At 45.3% G+C, this 22,406-nt stretch overlaps 1 protein-coding gene across 4 annotated transcripts; it reads right to left on the reverse strand.

The window, feature by feature from the left end:
• Nucleotides 1–5,002: 5,002 nt before the first annotated feature.
• On the reverse strand, nt 5,003–21,255 carry LOC128344827 (zinc finger protein 586-like). 4 transcript variants are annotated; one of them, XR_008316071.1, is made up of 5 exons: nt 21,048–21,220; nt 17,928–18,464; nt 12,987–13,107; nt 10,537–10,724; nt 5,003–6,220 (listed from the first exon to the last, which is right to left on the reverse strand). XR_008316071.1 is itself a non-coding variant. In XM_053295758.1 (5 exons), exons 3-5 carry the CDS (start codon nt 18,378–18,380, stop codon nt 5,496–5,498), a joined length of 1,299 nt encoding a protein of 432 aa, XP_053151733.1. In that variant the 5' UTR covers nt 18,381–18,464; nt 18,653–19,105; nt 21,136–21,204; the 3' UTR covers nt 5,003–5,495. The 4 variants fall into 4 exon arrangements, 3 of the variants coding, with proteins under 3 accessions (XP_053151733.1, XP_053151734.1, XP_053151732.1); XM_053295758.1 differs by lacking the exon at nt 10,537–10,724 and adding an exon at nt 18,653–19,105 and having other exon boundaries at nt 21,136–21,204; XM_053295759.1 differs by lacking the exon at nt 10,537–10,724 and having other exon boundaries at nt 21,136–21,255.
• Between the last annotated feature and the right edge of the window lie 1,151 nt (nt 21,256–22,406).

Consider the following 22,406-nt stretch of genomic DNA (forward strand, 5'->3'; position numbering starts at 1 on the left):
AGGGATAACAAATTGAAGCTGAATCCAAGCAAGATGGAGGTGCTCATTGTGGGAGATCAGAATTAAAGAGATGAGTTAGATCTTCCTGTGCTGGATGGGCTAACACTCCCCAAGAAGGAACAGGTACGCAGCTTGGGAGTGCTCTTGGATCCAGACCTCACCATGTTATCTCTGGTGGAGGCTATGGCCAGGAGCGCTTTATTTATTATTATTATTTATTATTAAAACTTTTATACCGCCCTTCCAAAAGGCTCAGGGCAGTTTACATTAAAACACCATTAAAATCAATTAATAATTAAACAAAAATTATAAAGCATAAAACAATGACTAACAATTAAAAACATCATAAAACAATTACATAATCAAAACAATTTAAAAACAAGTTTTAAAAAGCTGAGAAAGCCTGGTTGAAGAGATGTGTTTTCAGGTGTTTTCTGAAAATTGCCAGAGATGGGGAGGATCGTATCTCAGCAGGGAGCGCATTCCACAATCTCGGGACAGCAGCCGAGAAGGCCCGTCTCTGTGTAGCCACCAAACGTGTTGGTGGCAGCTGGAGACGGACCTCCTCAAGTGTCCTCAGCAGCCGGTGGGGCTCATGGCAAAGATGACGCTCTCTTAAATACCCAGGGCCTAAGCCGTTTAGGGCTTTATAAGTTATAACTAGCACTTTGTATTTTGCCAGGAAACCTATTGGCAGCCAGTGTAACTCCATTAACAAAGGAATAATGTGGTCTCTCCGAGATGACCCAGAGACCAACCTGGCTGTCGCATTCTAGACCAACTGAAGCTTCCGGACTATGTACAAAGGCAGCTCCACGTACAGCGCATTACAGAAGTCCAGTCTGGAGGTTACCAACAAATGTACCACTGTTTTGAGGTCATTGATCTCAAGAAACGGGCGCAGCTGGCGTATCAGCCGGAGCTGATAGAAAGCACCCCTGGCCACTGCCTCCACCTGAGAAACCAAGGAGAGACGTTGATCCAGAAGTACTCCCAGACTGCAAACCTGTTCCTTTTGGGGAAGTGTGACCCCGTCTAGAACAGGCAGAGCAAAATCGTCTCTAGAGTTCCGACCCCGCACAATAAGTACCTCCGTCTTATCTGGATTCAGCTTCAGTTTATTCTCCCTCATCTGTGAAAAATTCATTAAACACACCACAGCGGGTAACTGATGCCTCCAAATTCTGGTTCAAGGCAGAGGGAGCAGATACTAGTCCCCTCACAACACTGAACAACTCCGCCGGACGTGAACTCACCGAGGCAATACGGGCAGAAAAGAACCACTTCTTTGCCGCACGTATCGCCTGAGCATAGATCTTTAAATGTGCTCCATGTTGTAATCTGTTGGATTTGAGTTGAGTTTTTCTCCACTTGCCCTCCATTCGCCTACATTGCCGCTTCAACCCCCGTAGAGATTCCGTATACCAAGGGGCCAATATTGAAGCAGGTCGGAGGGGACGCTTAGCAGCAATCGTGTCTACTGCCCTGGTGAGCAAGTCCAGTTCTCAACCAGGGCATCAACAGGATCATCAGCAGAGCCAACATTAAATCCCTCCAAGGCTTCTTGGAATCCTACCAGATCCATTAACTTCTTCAGGTAGACCATTCTAATAGGCCCCTCGCCCCTGCGAAAGTGGAAAGCGGTTGTAAGTCCAACCTTAACCAGATGGTGGTCAGTACATGACAACGGGGAGATCGTAGGAGTCCCCACCCACGGAACACCACCCTGATCAGAATAAAAGACCAAATCAAGCGTGTGACCTGCAATATGCGTCGCTCCAGAGACTGCTTGGGATAGGCCCATAGTCGCCATGGTTGCTATGAACTCCTGAGCTGCCCCGGACAAATTGGTCCCAAAATGAACATTGAAGTCCCCCAGCACCAAAAGTCTGGGAGACTCCAACACAAGTTCTGCAACCAAGTCCGTGAACTCAGTAAGGGATTCCGTTGGGCAGTGGGGCAATCGGTACACCAGCAGAAGTCCCAATCTATTCCTGGTCCCCAAACTCAAGTATACACATTCGATATGGTCCGATACCCTAACAGGGACCCTGGAAAGAGAGATGTTATCCTTATAGAACACAGCCACTCCACCTCCCCGCCCACGTCCCCTCACCTGCTCCTCTACAGAATATCTTGGCGGGAGAAGCTGGGACCAGAACTACAAAGCCCCTCATTGTATTTGACTCAGTTCTGTCAGGCAACGGATTCAGTTGTGGGAACTTGGTCTAATCCTTTTGGGTTCACCAAGATTCCCCATTCTCTATCAAATCTGATGGAAAGATGAAAGCAAGGGACTGAATTAAACAGGGGATTATCCCACAACAGAGGATTCCAGAGGATTATCCCACAACACCAGCAACCTGTTCCACACAGTGGCCCACCAGATGCCACTGGAAGCCTACCGGCAGGAGTTGAAACCATGCCCTCTCTCTTGCTGTTACTCCCTTGCAAGTGGGAAACATCGTGCTTCTGTGACTGGAGGTGGCCTATAGCCCTCCGACTAGTAGCCGTTGATAGACCTCTTCTCCATGAAGTTATCCAAACCATGAATCTCTCTTTAATGGGAAGAATTTCAGTGGTGAAAATGAATGTCTTGCCCAAAATGTTGTTTCTCTTTCAGACTATTCCCATAATTAACACCTTAACTTGTTTTAAGCAATGGCAGAAGGACATAACTAAGTTTGTTTGGCAGGGGAAAAGACCAAGAATTAATTTTAAGAATCTAACAGATGCAAAGGAAAGGGGTGGTCTTGCCTTGCCAGACTTAAGGTTGTATTTTGATGCTGTTTGTTTGACATGGTTAAAAGAATGGATAACGCTAAGAAATCCTAGAATTCTTGATTTAGAAGGATTTGACAGAAGGTTTGGTTGGCATGCGTATTTATGGTATGAAAAGAGTAAAATACATAAAGATTTTTTGAACCATTATGTGAGAAGGAGTTTAATGAGGGTGTGTTAAAATATAAAAATTGGTTTGAACCTAAAACTCCGTTATGGGTATCTCTGATTGAAGCTTTATCACGTAAAGAAGTAAATGTGCAAATGGGTTGGGGTACCTATAGGGATTTGGTACATTTTCATGAAAAGGATTGTAAGTTAAAAAGTTTAACTGAAATACAAGATAAAGTTAGAGATTGGTTTCAGTATCATCAGTTAAATGAGATGTATAAGAAGGATCTTAAAATTGGATTTGAGGAGCAGATCTCAAATTTTGAGAAGGAATTATGTCAAAATGATGAAAAATTAGTTTCTAAAATGTATAAACTGTTGCTTCTGGAGGAGACAAGAGAGGAAGTGGTTAAAACGACTATGATAAAATGGGCTCAAGATGCGGGGCGTAATATAGAAATGGCAGCCTGGGAAAAGTTATGGAAAAAGGACTTAAAGTTTACTGCATGTTATGCTATCAAAGAAAACTATTATAAAATGATGTATAGATGGTATCTGACACCAAAAAAATTGGCATTAATGTATAAAAATGTTTCAAACAAATGTTGGAAGTGTGGACATTTTGAAGGCACATTTTTTCACATGTGGTGGACCTGTGGGAAGGCTAAAGCCTATTGGGATATGATATATAATGAACTAAAGAAAATATTTAAAATGACATTTCCTAAGAAGCCAGAATCCTTCCTGCTGGGGATAACACAAGGAGCTATTTCTACAACCAATTTAACATTTTTTATGTATGCCTCTACGGCAGCTAGAATTACATATGCACAGAAATTGAAGTCTAGTGAACTGCCTTCAAAAGAAGACTGGCTGATAAAAATTTTGGAATATGCGGAGATGGCAAAACTTACAGCACTATTAAGAGATCAAAACCTGGAATGTTTTAAAGAAGATTGGAAACCATTCTTGTTGTATCTAAAAAATTACTTCCCTACTATGGACTTGACAGCAGGGTTTGAAATTTAGTAGAAATCGCAGGTTGGTTAGTTTAATTATGTTTGTAAGGGTTTGAACTTACGTTTTGAATTATTATTATAGCAAGGGTAAACTTTATAGTTGATAAATCACGAAGAAATGTGAGCGGGAAGTCCACCTTTTATGTGTGTATTTGTAATGAATGATAATATTGCTATTGTTAAAATGAATAAAAAATGAATTTTGATAAACAAAGAAGTTATCCAAACCCTTCTTAAAGCCATGCAGGTTATTGGCTGTCACCACATCTTGTGGCAGAGAATTCCACAAGTTGATTATGCGTTGTGTGAAAAAGTACTTCACCATCTTGACACCTTGAGCATTGATAAAATTAGAACACATCAGCTACAGAAGGCCACACTACTTGGGACCGCATGAATACTACGCTATCTTTAATTTTTCTTTTGTTATCCAAGACCCTTGGAAAGGGCCTGGTAATTAAAGTACCAGATCCAGTCAACAACATCTGGTAGACTGTGTGTAAATAGCATAATAATAATAATAATAATAATAATAATAATAATAATAATAATGAAACAGGTTTGCCTACAAAACACCAGATGGTGGAGTACTAACAAGGAAACGAGCTATGGGCACCGTGCCCTGATTAGGAGTATCCTGGTAGCATCTGGCTGGCCACAGTTGAAATCAGGTTTGCTGGGTTGTTCAGGCCATGTTTTCTATTTATATACTGCCCGACTCCAAGGGCTCTAGGCAGTTCACAAAAGTAAATACAAGAAACACTAAAACAAACTGTTAAAACCGGCAATGTAAAAGTTTAAAACATTCGGTTTACTAAAAGCCTGGCTTAAACAAAATGTGTCTTAAGGGCTCTTTCAAAGGCTGGTAAAGATGTTGAACCACAAATGAAGAGAGGGAGCACCTTCCACAGCACAGGAGCGACTACAGAGAAGGCCCACTCTAGAGTGACCAACAGACAAGCCGGTGGCGTACAGAGAGGGACCTCTCTCAGTGATCTCAGTGTGTGGTGGGGATTGTGCAGAAGAAGGTGCTCTCCTAGGTAACCCGGTCCTAAGCTGTTTAGGGCTCTAAAGATAAATGGAGAACAAACTGAGAAAAATACATTTGACTTTATTCGTAAGCAGAACAAATAGGTTCCCATATGGACATTAAAAACATCTAAAAAGCAGCAGCTGCTTGTTCCACTAAATGCTGGAGAGAGAGAGGGGGATTTTGCCAACAATTCTCTTCCTCCTCAGTCATAAGTTCACATTGAAGTTAACCCGGTGCAGAATCTGGTTTATGATCAGATGGAGAATTGGCTAGTTACTGGAAACGTCTTCACTACCACCTGAGGGTGAACCAGTCTTCTCCATTGGGAGGAAGCCCAGATCTCTCAAAAGAGGACAGCTGCTAGATGTGAAATCAATAGGAAAATCTTTATTCATCAAATTTCTCCCCATTTTTAATCAAAGAACTGGCTGCATTAAACTCGGCACTTTAAAAGCCCAAATGTGTGCATTTGAACAGTGTCTCTTTCTGTGGCTTCTTTGGCATGCAGAAGGAGTTGTGTGATGGAAACTCTCCCCATCTTCCAAGCAGGTCTATGGTTTCTTCTCTTTGTGAGTCCTTTGATGTAGAAGAAGATCTGATTTATTAGGAAAACTTTCTCCACAGTGGGAGCATTGATATGATTCCTCCACTGTGTGGGTTGTTTCATGCTTAGTAAGTTGAATTTTTTGAGTGAAGTTTTTTTCACAGTGTGGGCATTTATATGGTCTGTCTCCTGTGTGAATTCCTTTATGCGCAGTGAGGTGGGATTGCTGCCTAAAGCTTTTGTCACAGTATGAGCATTTGTAGGGCCTCTCTCCTGTGTGAATTCTTTTATGATAAATAAGGCCTTGTGAATACCTAAAGCTTTTGTCACAATCAGAGCATTTGAATGGCTTCTCCCCTGTGTGGGATCTTAGATGTCTAGTAAGGATTTGTTTCCGACAAAAGTCCTTTTCACACACCAAGCATTTATAGGGCCTCTCTTTTCCATGGAGATTTTTATCTCCAGAAAGGGTTTTGCTCTGACAGACATTCTCCAAGTCTTTGTTTGGTTTCCCCTCTGTGTGGGTAGTCAACTGAGCCTCTAGCTGCTCATTCTCCTCCCTTTCTGTTTCATTGTCTTCTGTGGTTTTCTCAGTCCTCTTTTCTTTGTGCTTTTCCGCCTGCCTCGCTGGACCTTCTTGATTCCAGAGGTTCTCTTTCTGTTCTTCTTGTTCAGTTTGTTCTGAGGATCTCCCACTTGGATCCCCCCAATTCTCACTCTGCTGCAGGTCACCTTCCAGGAGAGAGAGAGAGAGGGGGGGGATCAGAATCCAAGGGGAAACAACCACTCCCCCCACCCCCAATAAGACCCTCTTATGATGATAGGCATCTACATTCAGTAGCATTTCCTGGTCAAAGATCCCCCGAGATTTGAAAAGAGATTTTACTAGGCAGATGCCCTTGAGAGCAAGTTGTGGATTCCAACCATCTCTCCTTTCCCTTCTTGGATTTGCATTTCAGATTAATGGTCTTGAATTTCCAGATCCAGTTCAAGAAGTCATCAAGAATGGACTAATCCCCAACCACAGTAAGCAAATCCTGGCTCAGTTAATCTTCCATTAGATCTCCTGAGTCCCAGACTGTGATTTGAAGTGACGCAGAACTTCCCCCCAGCCCTATCAGAACAGACGCCTCAAAGTGATACTCATCCCCGTGAACAGACACGTAACCAGCGGGGGGCAGGCAGGGCACGTGCCCTGGGCGAAGCTGAAGGGGGGGTGCTCAAAGTGCCTGCCATGCCCCACTCGATTTTTTTTAATCGAGCCTGAGCTGGCGGTGGCGTCCCCTCCCCCTCTTGGAGTCACGAGATCTGTCCAGCCGAGGTGGGCGCTCTCCCATTGGCTCCTGGTGATCAGAGAGGAGAGCATGCGGCTGGACGGCGATGAGTAGCACAGCATGCTGCCCTCGTGATGGGTATGATGCTGCCTCCGCCGCCGCCGTTGAAGGCTGAAGGAGGGACGAGGGGAGCAGCAACATCAACAGGCAAAGCTGTGCCAGGGAGGGAGAGGTGGGATGGCAAGGGGGGGGGACTGTGCAGCCTGAAAGTCCCCACCCCACTACTGGGGGAAGTGTGGGTGCCTGCTGGGCTGGGGCATGCATGGTGGGGGGCGGGCAGTGGGTTGCCTGAGGCTTGAGCACTTCATGTGCCCTGCTCCTCCTCCTCCTCTGCTCAGCCTTCTGTTGTTGGGCTGGAGCGGAGATGACATCCTCTTTCTGAGTGGGACAGAGCAGAGGCGAGGGGAGGGCTGGCAGTCGTAGCTCTGAGTCCTGGGAGCTGGCGGGAGCTCCGTGACTGATAGGTGTCTCTCTCGCCCCCCTCCCGCTTTGGCTTGCCTGCTGGATCCGTGTGTGTTTTTTTAAGATTTTGGGGTGTGTCCCAAAGTCATTGAGTTGGTTCCCATCCTCACTGATTCACAGACAGACATACACACTCCCTCCCCCAGTGAGTCTGACTCCAAAGTAAGTGTAAAACTGCTCTTAAACACAGTTTAACGCAGACAGTTAAAGTTGCTGTTAAAGAAGAGAGAGGAGGGGGAAAGGGAGAAAGAGAGAGAATTGTTTGTTTATCACAGTCATTTCAGCGGGCGCAAACCAAACTCCAATACAAATCGCCTCAACGTGCCTTCAGGGAGGAGCTGGGGAGGGAGGGAGGGAGTGGATTTGTTGTTGTTGAATGGGGGGGAGGGAGAGACGATCACATGATGCAGCAAGGATCGCACAATCTGCTCCTTGCACGCATCCTTATGGTCAGGCTTTGTTTTGGGAGGGGAGGGGGACTGGGGGCATGATCAGAGGCGTAACTAGGGAAAACGGCGCCCGGGGCAAGCACTGAAATGGCGCCCCCCCGCCGTGCTCCCCCCACCCGGCCGCCCCCGGAAATATGGAAATGTGTCACAGCCATAGTCAAATGTGGGTTGTGGCTGCATCCGTGCAAGTATACTGGGACAGGAAAAAGGAAACATGAGGCTACAAGGCTCTTTAGAAATATATATTTTAAAGAAATGTCTTGCACACCAACAGCCTAAGTTTGCAGTCCTCATGGCCAGAAAATAAATGCTTTTAAACATAGTAATAGGTTTTGTGTCCCAAAATGGTAAAGACAAGACAGGTATTCTAGTCTTTTCCATCATAGATATTCTAGTCTATTCAAGATTTATGCTTATATTATAATAGAGACTTAAATTATAATAGACATATATTCTAGTCTATCATAGATATTCTATGTTTATTAATTCTATAATAATGTCTATTTGTAGCACACTTTACGTTGGTTGTATTCCTGGGAAACTCAATGGCCACATTCAGCCACCATTATTTGAGCCATGATCTCCTCCTCTTTATGCTTCCCTCTCATACACAGTCTTAATAAATAACCTCCTAGTTTAATTAAATCACCGTTTGCCTATGCACCTGAACAGCAAAACTGAGGTTTGGGCCCTTCATATACCAGAATTGCAAACCACACTGTGTGATTCTAGTTTGGAGGGCTTACTCAGCAGTTTATTGGATGTAAGCTGTGAATGTGAATGCATCCAATTGGATTGAACGTAAGGGCAAGTTATGGTTTGATTACGTAGGAAGCTGTCTACAGAGTCAGATACTGGTCCACCTAGCTCACTATTGCCCACACTGACTGGCAGCAGCTCTCCAAGGTTTCAGGCAGGAGTTTCTCCCAGCCCTACCTGGAGGCAGGGATTGAACCTGGGATCTTCTGCATGTTATTTGCAATTACATCTGACTTGCTTGAAATAAATACACATAAATAAATACCCCCCAACATACATCTGACTTGCTTGAAATAAAAACACAGGCAAATCAAAAAGATCATGAATAAGTAGGGGTGAGATTTTTCTTTGTTTTAAAAAAGCCTTCCCAGTTTCCTCTTATTTTTAAAACTCTCTCAAAGGAAAATATAAGTTTAATATGTAAAACAAAATACACATTGAATGAAAAACCGTGATTAACTTTTAAAAAACTATTATGTATGTAATTAGAAGGATTCCATTACATTAAGATACCAATTTCTTTAAAGCCAGAAATAATACCTACTGAAACTTTAATTATTTAAACAAGGAGAGAAAAAGGCATGTTATCTTCCCTAACAAAGATTAAAATCAATTTAATTGGTTCTCCACTGCCTTGACATGATTCTCACTGTGAGTCAAGCAACCAAAAAGGGAAATTAATATCGCAGCTGTTAATCAAGTGATATTTGTGCACTCTATCTTATTAAAGCTACAGGGGCAGAAAGAAAAATTTCCCATTGCTACTTTTTGGACCAATTTGTTCACACTGTATTAAATGGGATTTCCCCCCCTTCAAAAATATAGATGCTGTACTTATGTTTTGGAGACAGAATATCTACAATATGCACAAGGCACAAATGAACAAGGCTGAAAATGCTGTAGACTGTATGTTGCTAATAAAAATCTGCTATAAAGAATGAACCTAGTATTAATCCAGACAGACTGAATATTATTCAAAAATTATATTAATGAGTTCCAAATTAAATTTGCCACCCCACCCCCCATGCTAAGGGATGATCCAGAAGTTGTAATTACTAGCAGAGCTGCAAAGATCTTGTGTACTAGTACTACTAGTTTCCTTTTGCAATCCCACCTCTGCAAAAGGAAACTCATGCATGCAAGCCAGGAGAGCGACTTGTGGCTCCACTTGCATTGAATGAGTTTCCTTTTGCAGAGGTGGGATTGCAATGCAAGTGGAGCCACAAGTCGCTCTCCTGGCTTGCATTGCGTGGGTTTCCTTTTGCAATCCCACAGGGACTCACACAATGCAAGCCAGAAACTCACACAATGCAAGCCAGAAACTCACACAATGCAAGCCAGGAGAGCGCCACTGGCTCCACTTGCAGGCAACTACCCACGGTTTGGGGGGGGGGAAGCCTGCTATGCAAAGCACAGAAGAGCTAAAAGGAGGGCGTTATGCAAGGGAGTAGGGACATTCTATGCAAAGCACAGAAGAGCTAAAAGGAGAACGTTATGCAAGGGAGTAGGGACATTCTATGCAAAGCACAGAAGAGCTAAAAGGAGAACGTTATGCAAGGGAGTAGGGACATTCTCTCACACACAACACACACGGGGGAGAGAGAGATTTGAGCAATGAAACTTACTTTGTTAATGCAGAAGCAGAAAAGAAGAATAAAATTCAGCCAGAGGGCAGTGTGGTGGGCAAACGGCAGGCAGGCCGAGTCAGAGAAAGTCTCCAGCAGCAGCTGCTCTCTCAACTAAACCAAGCTACTCCGCTCCTCCTCGTGCGTGCAGCAAGCAGGGAGGGAGGAACTGTGACAACCAGCATGGCCGGCATGTGTTCTCCGGCAGCCAATGGGAGCTCCCGCCCGCCGGAGATCTCCGTAATGAGAAAAAAAATCACCAAAAAAATCTTTTTTGCCAAAGGCAGGGGATTAGTGGGGGCACTTTTTGGCGCCCCCTGCCAAGTGGCGCCTGGGGCACGTGCCCCCCCTGCCCCCTATCGTTACGCCCCTGGGCATGATGCATGCATGACACCCTCCACCCCTTGCTTTTGCCACACCTTTGGAGCCAGTGCGCTGAGATCGGAGATGGGGGTTCAGCAGGGCACCAGGAAACGTTCCTCAGTTTCTGTGCTCAATCCGACTGTGCGTGGCAGCAGGAGGCAAGTGGGATTCTGGGAAAGCAGATAACTCGAGCGAAGGCGAGGACAGGAGATAGTGCTGCTGTTGCTGGAGATTAGGTTGCACTCTGGGAGCATGAGAATGTCAGTGAAATGATTGATTCCCGCCCCCGCCCACCCCACGTGCCTCACCAGGTCCTTTAGAACTTTGAACGGCTTCCTAACTACTCTGATGGGTGCTGGTTTTGCTTCCCTTCCCTTCCATGCATCCATTCCAGGTTGCAGCAGGTGCCAAAAGCTGTAGGTTTTCACCTCAGATCAGTGATCTGTATCAGGCAACGTGTATTTTTAGTAACAGCCACTGAACCAGGTTGCTATTGCGAGTTTCTGCTCAGGATCAATATGAGTCCAAGACAAGCGAGACATTATCTTCCAATTCAGGGCGACGGGTGGGATATGTGGGATGTCAGTGCTATTCGGAATAATGGGAAAGCTATGCTACAGTGTCAGGGAGCGATTGAGAAATGTTATCATTTCTTTTTAGATATATGTATATAGATTCATAAAACAACTGTATGATGGTTGTGACATCATTTGTTCAAAGTCAAGAAATCCTAGCACTGGTGCTGAGGCATGGTTTGGAGTAAATTCAGTGCTGGAAAGCTCCTTTTGTCCACTCTCCGTTCTTTACCCTTTTTAAGGATTGAAACCATCTGACAGATTTTAGGCATGAGGTGATTTTTTTTAAAAAAGTGGCTCTCTTTCTTTTTTGGATGGAACAAGATCATTGATGGTCTCTTTACGTAAATCTGCCTGAGTTTATGGATTATTGGTCTGACTGTCAGGGAACTTCTTTAGAGTTATTCTACTTTATCATGTCAGACCAGCTGGTGCACACATGTACTAAATCTATGCACTCAAAGCCCTTCTTAAACTTCGGGGAGTTTATCTGAAAGTTAAATATCTCAAAGTCATTTATCAGAAAGTTAAATGGAGTATCCAGTGATGGATCTGGAATAAGAAACCCCCAAAGTGGCCAGTTTTCTAAACATTGAAACCACTAATTTTAGACTTTTACACTGCAGACATTACACTTTTTCTGCATGGAAAACATGTAAATATAGCAACGCTAACTATGTCTGCATCCTTATATGGCACAAGGCAACATGTGCAATCCACTGCATGTGCAAATGTTGGAAACATTCCCAGGGCATGCAAGCCTAAATGCAGCAAAACAAAAGCAAGTGTGGGGTCATGATATATAACAAAGGAAATCTAGGTCACATACTACATGAAAATGCTTCCTTTCGAGAAAAATGTCAAGTGGACATGAGTGTGAAGTCAATAAAAGGAAAGAAAGGTTGTGCAGTCAAGTTGGTGTTGACTCCTGGCGACCACAGAGCCATGTGGTTTTCTTGGTAGAATACAGGAGGGGTTTGCCATGGCCTCCCCTGGTGCAGTGTGAGATGATGCCCTTCGGCACCTTCCTATATCACTGCTGCCCGATATAGAGTTTCCCATATTCTGGGAAACACGCCAGCAGGGATTCAAACCAACAGCCTCCAGTTCTCTAGGCAGGTTGCTTCCCTGCTGCACCATTAGGTGGCTTTGAAGTCAATCGATGCACAAATTCCTGTGAAATGTAGTGACCTTATTTACTTGCATTATTGAGTGAAGAGGGATTTGAACTGTTACCCATAGTTTTGGGAGATGCTTGATTTGGTGAGTCTAGAGATACTTAATGGTACATTAGAACTAATATACCACTAAGTATCTCACCAAATCAGGTATCTCACAAGTTGGAGACCCTTAGTTCAGTGGAAGGGCACAGGCTTTTCATAGAGGTTTCCAAACTCCACTCCTGATATTTCTGTTTACTTCATGATCTGTAGCAACAGTGCTAGGAAGGACTTTCTGACTGAGAGCCAAAGTAGGTATGGTGTAGACAGACAAGTGGTATGACTCCTATTACAGCAGTTTCTTAGGGCCAAACTGGACATTATTTTAAGTGTGTGCTTGGTGAACATGATTTGTTAATTAACAAGCTTGACTTGTATTTTTGAGCTGATATTATGGTAAAGTTATCTGAAAGATGGGTGTCGATATTTGGACGGAGGAGAGGGCTGCAATTTCAGTGCTTGCCATAGGCGCTATTTTCCCTAGATTCACCACTCCCCGACAATCAGCCTATCCCAGCTATAGCAGAACTTGAAGGACCCACCAGCTACATTTGAGGCTTTCATCAGTGTGGATTCTTTGACAGAGGACAAGTCATGAGTATAACTTATTTTCTACAAAGAAAGTATTTTCTATCAGTCTGAATGCTCAGAGTGTTGCTGCAGTCTTGCCAAAGGTTTTCTTGGATTTATCACAGGCATTCTGTTGCTTACCTGTGTCGGTTCCTGCCAGCACTGTGCTTTCCCTGGCAGTCCTGCAACCTCCCAAACTAGGAACAGATTCTGAAGCTTCCTCCACTGCAGGGGAACCCGGGAGAGCCTCCTCCAATGCCACCTGCAATAAGGGAGAGAACATAAGAACATAAGAACAGCCCTGCTGGATAGCCCTCCGGCTCGTAGCCATTGATAGACCTCTCTTCCATGAAGTAATCCAAACCCCTCTTCAAGCCATCCAGGTTGTTGGCTGTCACCACATCTCGTGGCAGAGTATTCCACATGTTGATTAAGCGTTGTGTGAAAACGAACCTGCATTTGTTGGTCCTAGATTTCCTGGCAATCAATTTCATGGGATGACCCTTGGTTCTAGTGATGTGAGAGGGAGAAGAATTTCTCTGTATCTACTTTTCCCACATCATGCATGATTTTATAGACCTCTATCATGTCTCCCTGCAGTCATCTTTTTTTCGTTTGTGTTAATTTCCTTGGTGATTCTCTCCCCGCATGTATGCTGAATTTGATGGCACTATGGTCAATGTTTCCTAAAGGGTCCATGACACTGACATCACGCACCAGGTCATGGGCACCACTCAGGATTAAGTCCAAGGTCGCCTTCTCTCTGGTTGGTTCCAAGACCAACTGTTCTAGGGCACAGTCATTCAGCATATCTAGAAATCTGACCTCTTTGTCATGACCTGACTGGGAATTGACCCAGTCTATGTGTGTGTAATTGTAGTCACCCATTATTACAGCCCTGCCTCCCCTTGACGCCAACCTGATTTCCTGCTGCAACTCACAGTCACTGTCAGCATTTTGATCCATAGGGAGATAGCATGTCCCCAGTAGCATGTTCCCTTTCAGGCCTTGTATTGTCACCCACAGGGTTTCTGTGGAGGACTCCAGTCCACCTAGGTTTTCTAGCTTGTTAGATTCTATCAAGAGGATCCCTTTCAGATTAGGGTTGCAGAGCTATCAAGTTGAGGGCTTAAGGGAAGTGCCCCATCCTGTTCAGCATCTTGTTTGGGCAGCCCCATTACTATGTATATCATGATTTTTAAAAACCTTGTCAGTTTAAGACCAGAGATAAGGTGATCTCATTTTGGCTGGTGTGCCTGCTTACAACTTTCCCTCCATGCATCTATGGTTTTCCTTGGTCTTTGAAGTTCAAGTTGGGATGGGGAGGATGGACTGCCTGGCAGTAGCAATGATGTTCCACTTTGTCCTGCTCCTGTAGTACCACATGAGGCATCTGAGCCCTTCTGTCTCACAACAGGAAAGCTAATTATGTTGTAGACCCAGACACTGTTCCCTCTAAGTGGGATCCCCAGATGTTGACTACAACTCCCAGAATCCCCAGCTACAGTGGCTTTTGCTTGGGGGTTGTGGGAGTTGTAGTTAACATCTGGGAATCCCTCTTAGAGGGAAGACTGTTCTCAGATCCAGAGTAAGAAATGCGAACTCCCACAACATTCACCATGCTGGCTGGACTTTAAAAATGGAATAAATATAGACCATAGACAATTCAAATCATTGATTCTATCAACTTCCATAGTCGATGGGACCACAGATTCTAGAAAATTCTACACTTCTTAGCATCTTCTGAGTTGATGGTCCCAAAGAGAAGGGATGCAAGGCAAGCTAGTAATAAGGAGGCATAAGAACTCCTTCACCATGAGTTTGGGAGAAGCTCAGGATGGTGCTGTCATTCAGGATTTGCTAGAGTGCCCCATAACAACATCTTCATTCTCCCTGTTCTATGGGGATTCAGGATAAGGATGAGAAACATGCTAGAAGAGCCCAAGGAGACACACAATACCCAGCAGGTGGGTTCTGGGTGTGCTTGTACCTTTAACCTCTGCTAACAGCCAGGTTTATTAAGGGGGTCAGGCTACATGGGAGCATTGGGATCCATGAGGATCCCACCACTTCATATGACCAACCTAATTCAGGTTTGGGCTGCCCTAGCCTGAGTTAGGCTGGTCATGAGAACAGCCTCAGAATCACTGTGGAACACACAGAATACAGAAAATCAAGCAGCCATGTTTGCTTAGACTGGAGTAAAAACTCCTAATGTTTTAAAAGCCATTTCCCCTTCACAACAGCTTATACAGTTGGTCACATTGTGGTGGTGGGGAGGAGGGTGAGCAAACCGCACAGGACCATATGACTCCATATGCAATATCCCAAGTTTGCCCCCTCCCATTTTATCCTCACAACAATCCTCTGAGGTAGGCTAGGTTGAGATTCCTTTCCTTTCACTCACATCCTGTGTGACAGTTGGAAGGCTACTCTACATATGAGTTGAAGGCCCAAGAGCATAGCAAACAGGGATAGCAAACAGGATGTAGGAGTTTTGCAGGAGTTTAGCGGGAAGTGTGCAGGGGAGCCTGGAACAAGCCCCTGTGATCACAAGGAGCCTGGTGGAGAGGAGAACGCAAGTACATATCCCTCCCTCGTATCCCTCATATTCTTGGGAGAGACTGTTCGGACAGTTAAATAGTTGACCATTACAGCTGAGACCTATCCTAATAAACTATCTAATAAACGGACAATAAGCTCCCTAAATACTGTAAGCAGCCAACCAAAACAGTATGAAGATAGAAGGTCAGCAGGGGAAGGGGCACTTCCCAGTGTATTGCACAGAGTGCCACATGTACGACTATTTGCCCCATGGGCGGAAGTCATGGGTGAATGCTCGGTGCAAGGAGCTCCTGGCTCTCAGGGAACAAATCCGTTCCCTTGAGACCAAGGTGGCGGATCTAGAGAAGCTCAGAGAGACAGAGAGGCATGTGGACGAGACCTTCAGGGATGTGATAGAGGCATCCCACTCCAGGGCTGGTAGCTCCTTGACTGTCAGGGAGAATGAAGATCTTGGGCAAGGAAGACATCGGTCTGAGGAAGAGCGAAATGCTCCTTTAGAAGGGACCTCTTCCATGGATGATGAGCCCTTATCCTCTCGCACAGGGGATACTCCTCTGGGGGGGGTGGGGGCCTCCCACTCACCTAGTGGGTGATTCGATCATTAGGGGGATAGAGAGATGGGTTTGTGACCCGTGTGTTGACTGCATGGTGACTTGCCTGCCTGGTGTGAAGGTTGCGGACATGACACAGCATCTAGACAGGCTCCTAGGCAGTGCTGGGGAGGAGACAGCTGTCGTGGTGCATGCCGGCACCAATGATGTGGGGAAATGCAGTTGGGAGGTCCTGGAAGCCAAATTTAGGCTGATAGGTAGCATATTGCAGTCCAGGACCCCCACGGTAGCATTCTCAGAAATGCTACCTATTCCACATGCAGGTACGGTGAGACAGGCAGAGCTGAGGGGTTTCAATGCGTGGATGAGACATTGGTGCCGGGAGGAGGGCTTTAGATTTGTTAGGCACTGGGACACATTTTGGGGCAAGCAAGGCCTGTACAAAAGGGACGGGCTGCACTTGAACCAAGATGGAACCAGACTGCTGGCGCTTAAAATCAAAAAGGTTGTAGAGCAGCTTTTAAAATGACACCTGGGGAACAGCCGATGGGAGCTGGGCAGTATCCTCTTTGGCAAAAGCCATCCTTTAAAGTGTGAGGCTGCAAAGAATTCAAATAAAACAGAAGGGGACAGAGCAGAACCGCAAAAAGAGGAGACGGGAGCCTGTGCCAGCAGGTCAAAGAGTCAAAAGAATAGCATACATCAGGGGAGAGATTCAGCATATAGGTGCTTGTATGTCAATGCCAGAAGCCTCGGAGCCAAGATGGGCGAGCTGGAGTGCTTGGTTGCTAATGCAGAAATAGACTTAGTGGGCATAACAGAAACATGGTGGAACAGTGAGAACCGGTGGGACACTGTGTTCCCTGCGTATATACTCTGTAGAAAGGACAGGGAGGGGCGCCTTGGAGGAGGGGTAGCACTGTAGGTTAAAGAAGGGATAGAATCTAACAAGCTAGAAAACCTAAGTGGACTGGAGTCCTCCACAGAAAACCTGTGGGTGACTATACAAGGCCGGAAAGGAAACGTGCGATTGGGGACGGGGTGTGTGGTCTGGCTCCTGAACGGAGCCTTGAGGCTCCGTTCGGGAGTTCAGCAGCAGCTTAACTTCTGAAGGGGCTGTGCGGCATCACTTAGACGAAGGCTGGCGCTGTGTTCACAGCGCAGCTCAGGAGCGGCTCTTCCCTGCAGGGAAGAGCTGCTCCTGCGCTGCGTTGCGAATACTATGGCAGTCTTAGCTCCTGAAGGGGCCGCGTGGCCCCCACTGGGGAGCTAAACTACCACCCCCGCGTCTGACGTCAGACGCGGGGGGCATGTCGGGGCCACTCTTGCGGCCACTGCTTGGCCACAGGCCCGGGTTCTTTGGACCCGTTGGCCCAATGGTGGCGCCACCCCTGGTCTGACAGCTATTTTTCAAGATATAATACAAATCTAACAACAGTTGGTCCTGTAGAACATGCCCTGGTAGACATGATGAGTGATTTAATCTTTGAAAAACATGTATTGCTTAAATTAAATAGAAACAAGTTCAGATAAGTAACAAAACATCTCAAATTTCTTTACTTTTTTCAGGCATTGTATTTTGTATTTTAAGATGTATTTTGAAATACTAATTTAATTATTCATTCATTCATATTTTTATTTTATTTAACATATTTCTATACCACCCCAAACTTGAGTCTCTGGGCAGTTTACAACAAAAATGATTTAAATATTAAAGTCATTCACATTAAAATCATTTAAATTTTAAAAAAGGTGTTAAAACTATAAATCTAATTAAAAGTCTGGGTAAACAAATATGTCTTCCGTGCCTTTTTTAAATGTTGCTGGAGATGGGGAGGCTTTTATCTCAACATTTTGTATATTTTTGGTGGTTTACCAGGTATTTTATATCTAAAATAGTTTTTAGAAGTATTTTGCCCATCTCTGCCTGTGGCCAATAGGAAGATCATAATAAAAAGAGTCTCACCTGGTGTTTCTGCCTTTGGCACTCCAGCTGTCTCATCAGGGAAGCCTCAGCCAGACCCACAGCTGGGGAGCAAGTCTGTGGGCCCAGTTCCCTGATCAGGAGGCAGGCGTCTGCTGGCAGAAGGGTCTGCTTCTCCAGGTCCCTTGTGTGCCTCACAACAGACACTTTCCTAGACCTCCGGCATGCTTCAGCATCTTGATGGAAGGAGGGTGGCAGTGCTGGAGTGTCATCACCGCACGCAGCCTCTGCCAACACCCGCGCAGACACTGCTCCCTGAGGGAATTTCTTCTGTTTGGCTTCCCGTCTGCGAGATTGTTCCTCGAGCATTTCTTTTTTAAACTGTTCCCATAGTACCCATTTTCGGGATTCCCCCTCGCTCCCTGCCTGGAGGTCCTCTCCTGTTCCTTCTGAACCCTTGTTTGATGGGGGACCTTTTTGGTTTTGGTTTTCCATGGGGCACCTCAGAAAGACAACAGTACACTATAGAAAGCTCCAAGATCAATGAAAGTGGTCCAGATCCGGGGGCTGAGTTTCTGCCTGCAGAAAAGTCAAGAAAAGAGGAATGGGAGAGAATGAATCCAAGTAAGCAGCCAGCTACCAATATAATGGGCAGAATTTTTATTTTTAAAAAGGGAAATCAGACATATTCTAAAGTTATGCAAAGCATACTAAAAATAAAACCAGATGCCAGGAAAGGAAGGGAAGTGCGCTATTGGAATTCTGACCTCACAATTTGACTTTGGGTCCTCTTCAGTTCAACTTCACATTTCTCAGCCAAAGAGGATCTCTTCCTGGGGGGTAGGTTCAGTCCTGTGACTGGAGCTGCTTGAATGCCTTTTGCTTCCTGACCCCTAAGTTTCAGGCCTTTAGATTCATTTGCTTAGCAATACTTAGTTCAATGCTAACCATGTTTGTTGGTCAAATAAATATATCCCCTTGATTTCAGTTCCTAGGATGGCTGGTTCTCTTACTCTGCTGTCTAAAAATGGCAGATCAGGAACTTCTATGGCATCTTCTGCCACTTTGCACAGGAAATTTCATTTCAGAGCAACATGCATTCACACCCAGGGGAAAAGGAGTCCTGAGACCAACAGCAGAGGCAGGACCAAGATGTTTAGGTGGAGTTAACAGATGTATGAAAACCAACTCCCTTGATCTCCACTGTGGGACCTCTGTCCCTGAAAAATGAACGTTAATAAATAAATAAAAAATTAGCCACTCTGACATGAAGAATTAAGCTCTGAGGGCCCATGAGGCAGCAGCTTTGCTGACGATGAAGAGGGAGAAGAGCTGGTCTTGTGGTAGCAATCATAAATGCTCCCCTTTGCTAAGCAGGGTACACCCTGGTTTGCATTTGAATGGGAGACTTCATGTGTGAGTACTGTAAGATAGTCCTCTTAGGGGATGGGGCCACTCTGGGAAAAGCATATGCCTGTTTGCATGCAGAAGATTCCAAGTTTCCTCCCTGGCGTTTCCAAGATAGGACTGAAATAGACTCCTGCCTGCAACCTTGGAGAAGCCACTGCTAGTCGGAAGACCAGGGCTGCTCAACCTTGGCACTCCTGCAGATGTTAGCCTACAATTCCCATAATCTCTGGCTATTGGCCACTCTGGATGGAGATTATGGGGGCTGTTCAAAAACAGCTGAGGGCCCCCCTATGTTTAGCGAGAATGGTGTAAACCATACTGAGCTCGATGGACCAGGGCAGGTATAAGGCAGCATCCTATGAACTAGTTTGGGTGTGGGGAGGAACCCCCACAGCCAGAGGAAGGACCTGTGGGAACTGAGCAAGGCTAGTCTAAACTCCTGCTTCCCACAGTAGCCAACAAAAAGCCTCCAGGAAGCTCAAAAGCAAAGCTTGAGGGCAACTGCCTTCTCTTCCTCCCCTTCCCCAGAAACTCATGTTCAGCAATATTTCCTCTCAGAAGGTGCCATTTACTAATCACGAAGAGGACTCATCCTCTTCCCCTCTGCCTGGGAGTTATTGGCACTTGGCTTCAGGGTAAACGTTGAGCGAAGCCACTTCCAAGTACACTCCTGGTCTTGAGGGAAGCAGCCCCACCCCTTTTGAAACCAGTCCACATGGCAAGCATCAGTATTTCCCTTTTAGCAAAGGGGGGGGGGGAAGACCTCCATGCAGAGATAGCTCTGCATTTGTAAGGAGACTATCCTAGCTTCTCATTATGCTAATGATTCTATGTCAGTGCCTCTCCCATTTGCCCTGGTGTTTTTCAGAAAAAGTAGCTCAAAACCAGCATTTAAAAAACCCAGACATATGTCAAGAAAAGCTAGAAATTGCATTACAAATCCTGGTTAGTTTGTAGAGTGGGTCCAAAAACCTCAAAGGGACTTCAAGGTCAGTTTGGCTGGTATGTGAATGCAGACGCTCACTTCTGAAGGAGATTCAGGGCAAAAGCCAGGGGTGTAGCAAGGTTGTAGTGGGCCCAGAGACAAGATTTTAAAATGCCCCCCTCCCCCAAACTCCGCTCATGAAGTAAAGAAGTCTTAAATGAGGTTGAATAGTGGTAACAAAAAGCCAAGTAAAATTTATTATATAACACCTATGTGCCACAATAGAACATCATCCTAAATTATTTTTTAAAAGGTTTTGTAAATTGTGGACGATGCAAGTCATTTCATGGTACTAGAGAAACACAATCTGTTCTGGTAGCTCCAGGTCTTAACACTCACATCAGTTTCGGAGCATGAATACAACTGAAGGAAGCCCGGGTGGGTGCACGGCTGGGGGAGTCAGTCATGTGACTGTCTGCTGGGGGCCCCCCCAAGGCAGTGGGCCCCCAGACAACTGTCTCCCATTGCCCTATTATAGTTACACATTGACAACTGTCCCACAGGACATGCCTCATTTCAAGGATGAAATTTTGGTCCATAGAGGGACTGCATTTGTCCCTCATTTATTCAATAGGCTATAATTCAATTACATATACATCAACAATACTCAGGCTCTTGATTACCACTGGATACACCTCCCAGCCCCTCCAGCCCCCCCCCCCCTTGTGTCCCTCATTCTGGCAATGAAATGTTGGCAACCCTAGAGAGTAAGGAACTCTCCTTCTTCTCACCCTGCTATGGGATACAGCATGTCTGCTTCCATTTACCTGCCTTGCTGATTAAATTGTCCCTCTGAAGTCAGGATTTTCCCTGCTTGATGGTCTTTGGAAGTCAGATATTTTCCTTTCCACTCACCCAAACTCCACAAAGCTAAAGAAGGAGGAATGGCCACGATCCAAGCCCAGGAAGCAGCTACCCCAAGACTGAGAAGCACATGCAAAAGAGCAGCCAGGGTCTTAAATGCCTCCAGCCTCCACTCATTGCACAGATTACAAGGAACCAGCTGTTTGCCATTTCTATGGAATCTGCAAGGCATGCTGGGAATTGTAGTTCACAGCAAGAAAAACCTTCAAGCAGGCAGGAAGGAGGAAAGCTGGTCTTGTGTTAGCAACAATGAATTGTCCCCTTTGCTAAGCAGGATCTGCCTTGATTCATATGAACAGGAGACTACATGTGTGAGCACTGTAATATACTCTCCTCAGGGGATGGGGCTGCTTTGGGAAGAGCAGAAGGTTCCGAGTTCCCTCCCAGGAATCTCCAAGATAGGCCTGGGAGAGACTCCTGCCTGCAACCTCAGAGGAACCTGGTCTGACTCAGGAGATGGCGGCTCTATGTTTTCTATGTAATCCTGGCCAGAAAACCGAAATCAAAGCAGCCAAGAATTTTCTTGCCATCCAATCTTCTTCTTTAATCGCCTTCCTGGTCTCCTTCTTGTACCTTTTATAATTTTTTTCTACATATGTTGTTGCTGTTAGTAACAGCAATTAAACTACAGTGTTTATGTGTTTTAATTTTTATGCTGTATTTTATTGTGTAAACTGCCCAGAGACATGAGTTTCCTCCAGCTCCAGGCAGTCTTGGAGGAAACCGATTATCTAGACCCATTTCAAACTGGCTTTCGGGCGGGCTATGGGGTGGAGTCTGCCTTGGTCGGCCTGATGGATGAGCTCCAATTGGCCATTGACAGAGGAAGTGTGATTCTGTTGGTCCTTCTGGATCTCCCAGCAGCTTTCGATACTATTGCTGTCCCCTGCTGACTTGGCAAAGAGGCACCTTTTAATGTGCTGATTCTCTTTATTTAGCAGGGGGAGAGTAACTGGCCCTATCTACCCCCAGCACAGTACCTCCAGTGACTGTTTGCTGGTGTCTGTCTTATGTTTCTTTTTAGATGGTGAGCCCTTTGGGACAGGGATCCATCATATATTTTTACTTATTATTTCTCTGTGTAAACCACCCTGAGCCATTTTTGGAAGGGTGGTATAGAAATTGAATAAATAAATAAATAAAATAAAATTAACCATAGTATCCTTCTGGAACGTCTGAGGGGGTTGGAGGTGGGAGGCACTGCTTTGCAGTGGTTCCGCTCCTATCTCTTGGGCAGATTCCAGATGGGTGTCCCTTGGAGA

The sequence above is a fragment of the Hemicordylus capensis genome, chromosome 2, assembly GCF_027244095.1.
Source record: "Hemicordylus capensis ecotype Gifberg chromosome 2, rHemCap1.1.pri, whole genome shotgun sequence".
NCBI classification, from domain to species: Eukaryota; Metazoa; Chordata; class Lepidosauria; order Squamata; family Cordylidae; genus Hemicordylus; species Hemicordylus capensis.

Bases quoted from the DNA above. Each gene is read 5' to 3' on its own strand.
- LOC128344827 (XM_053295759.1), bottom strand. From the start codon at position 18,380: ATGGAAAACCAAAACCAAAAAGGTCCCCCATCAAACAAGGGTTCAGAA. The intron at 13,108-17,927 runs GTGAGACTCTTT...CCCTTATTGCAG, and splicing joins GCCAAAGGCAGAAACACCAG to GTGGCATTGGAGGAGGCTCT. The intron at 6,221-12,986 runs GTAAGCAACAGA...CTCTCCTGGAAG, and splicing joins GCTGGCAGGAACCGACACAG to GTGACCTGCAGCAGAGTGAG.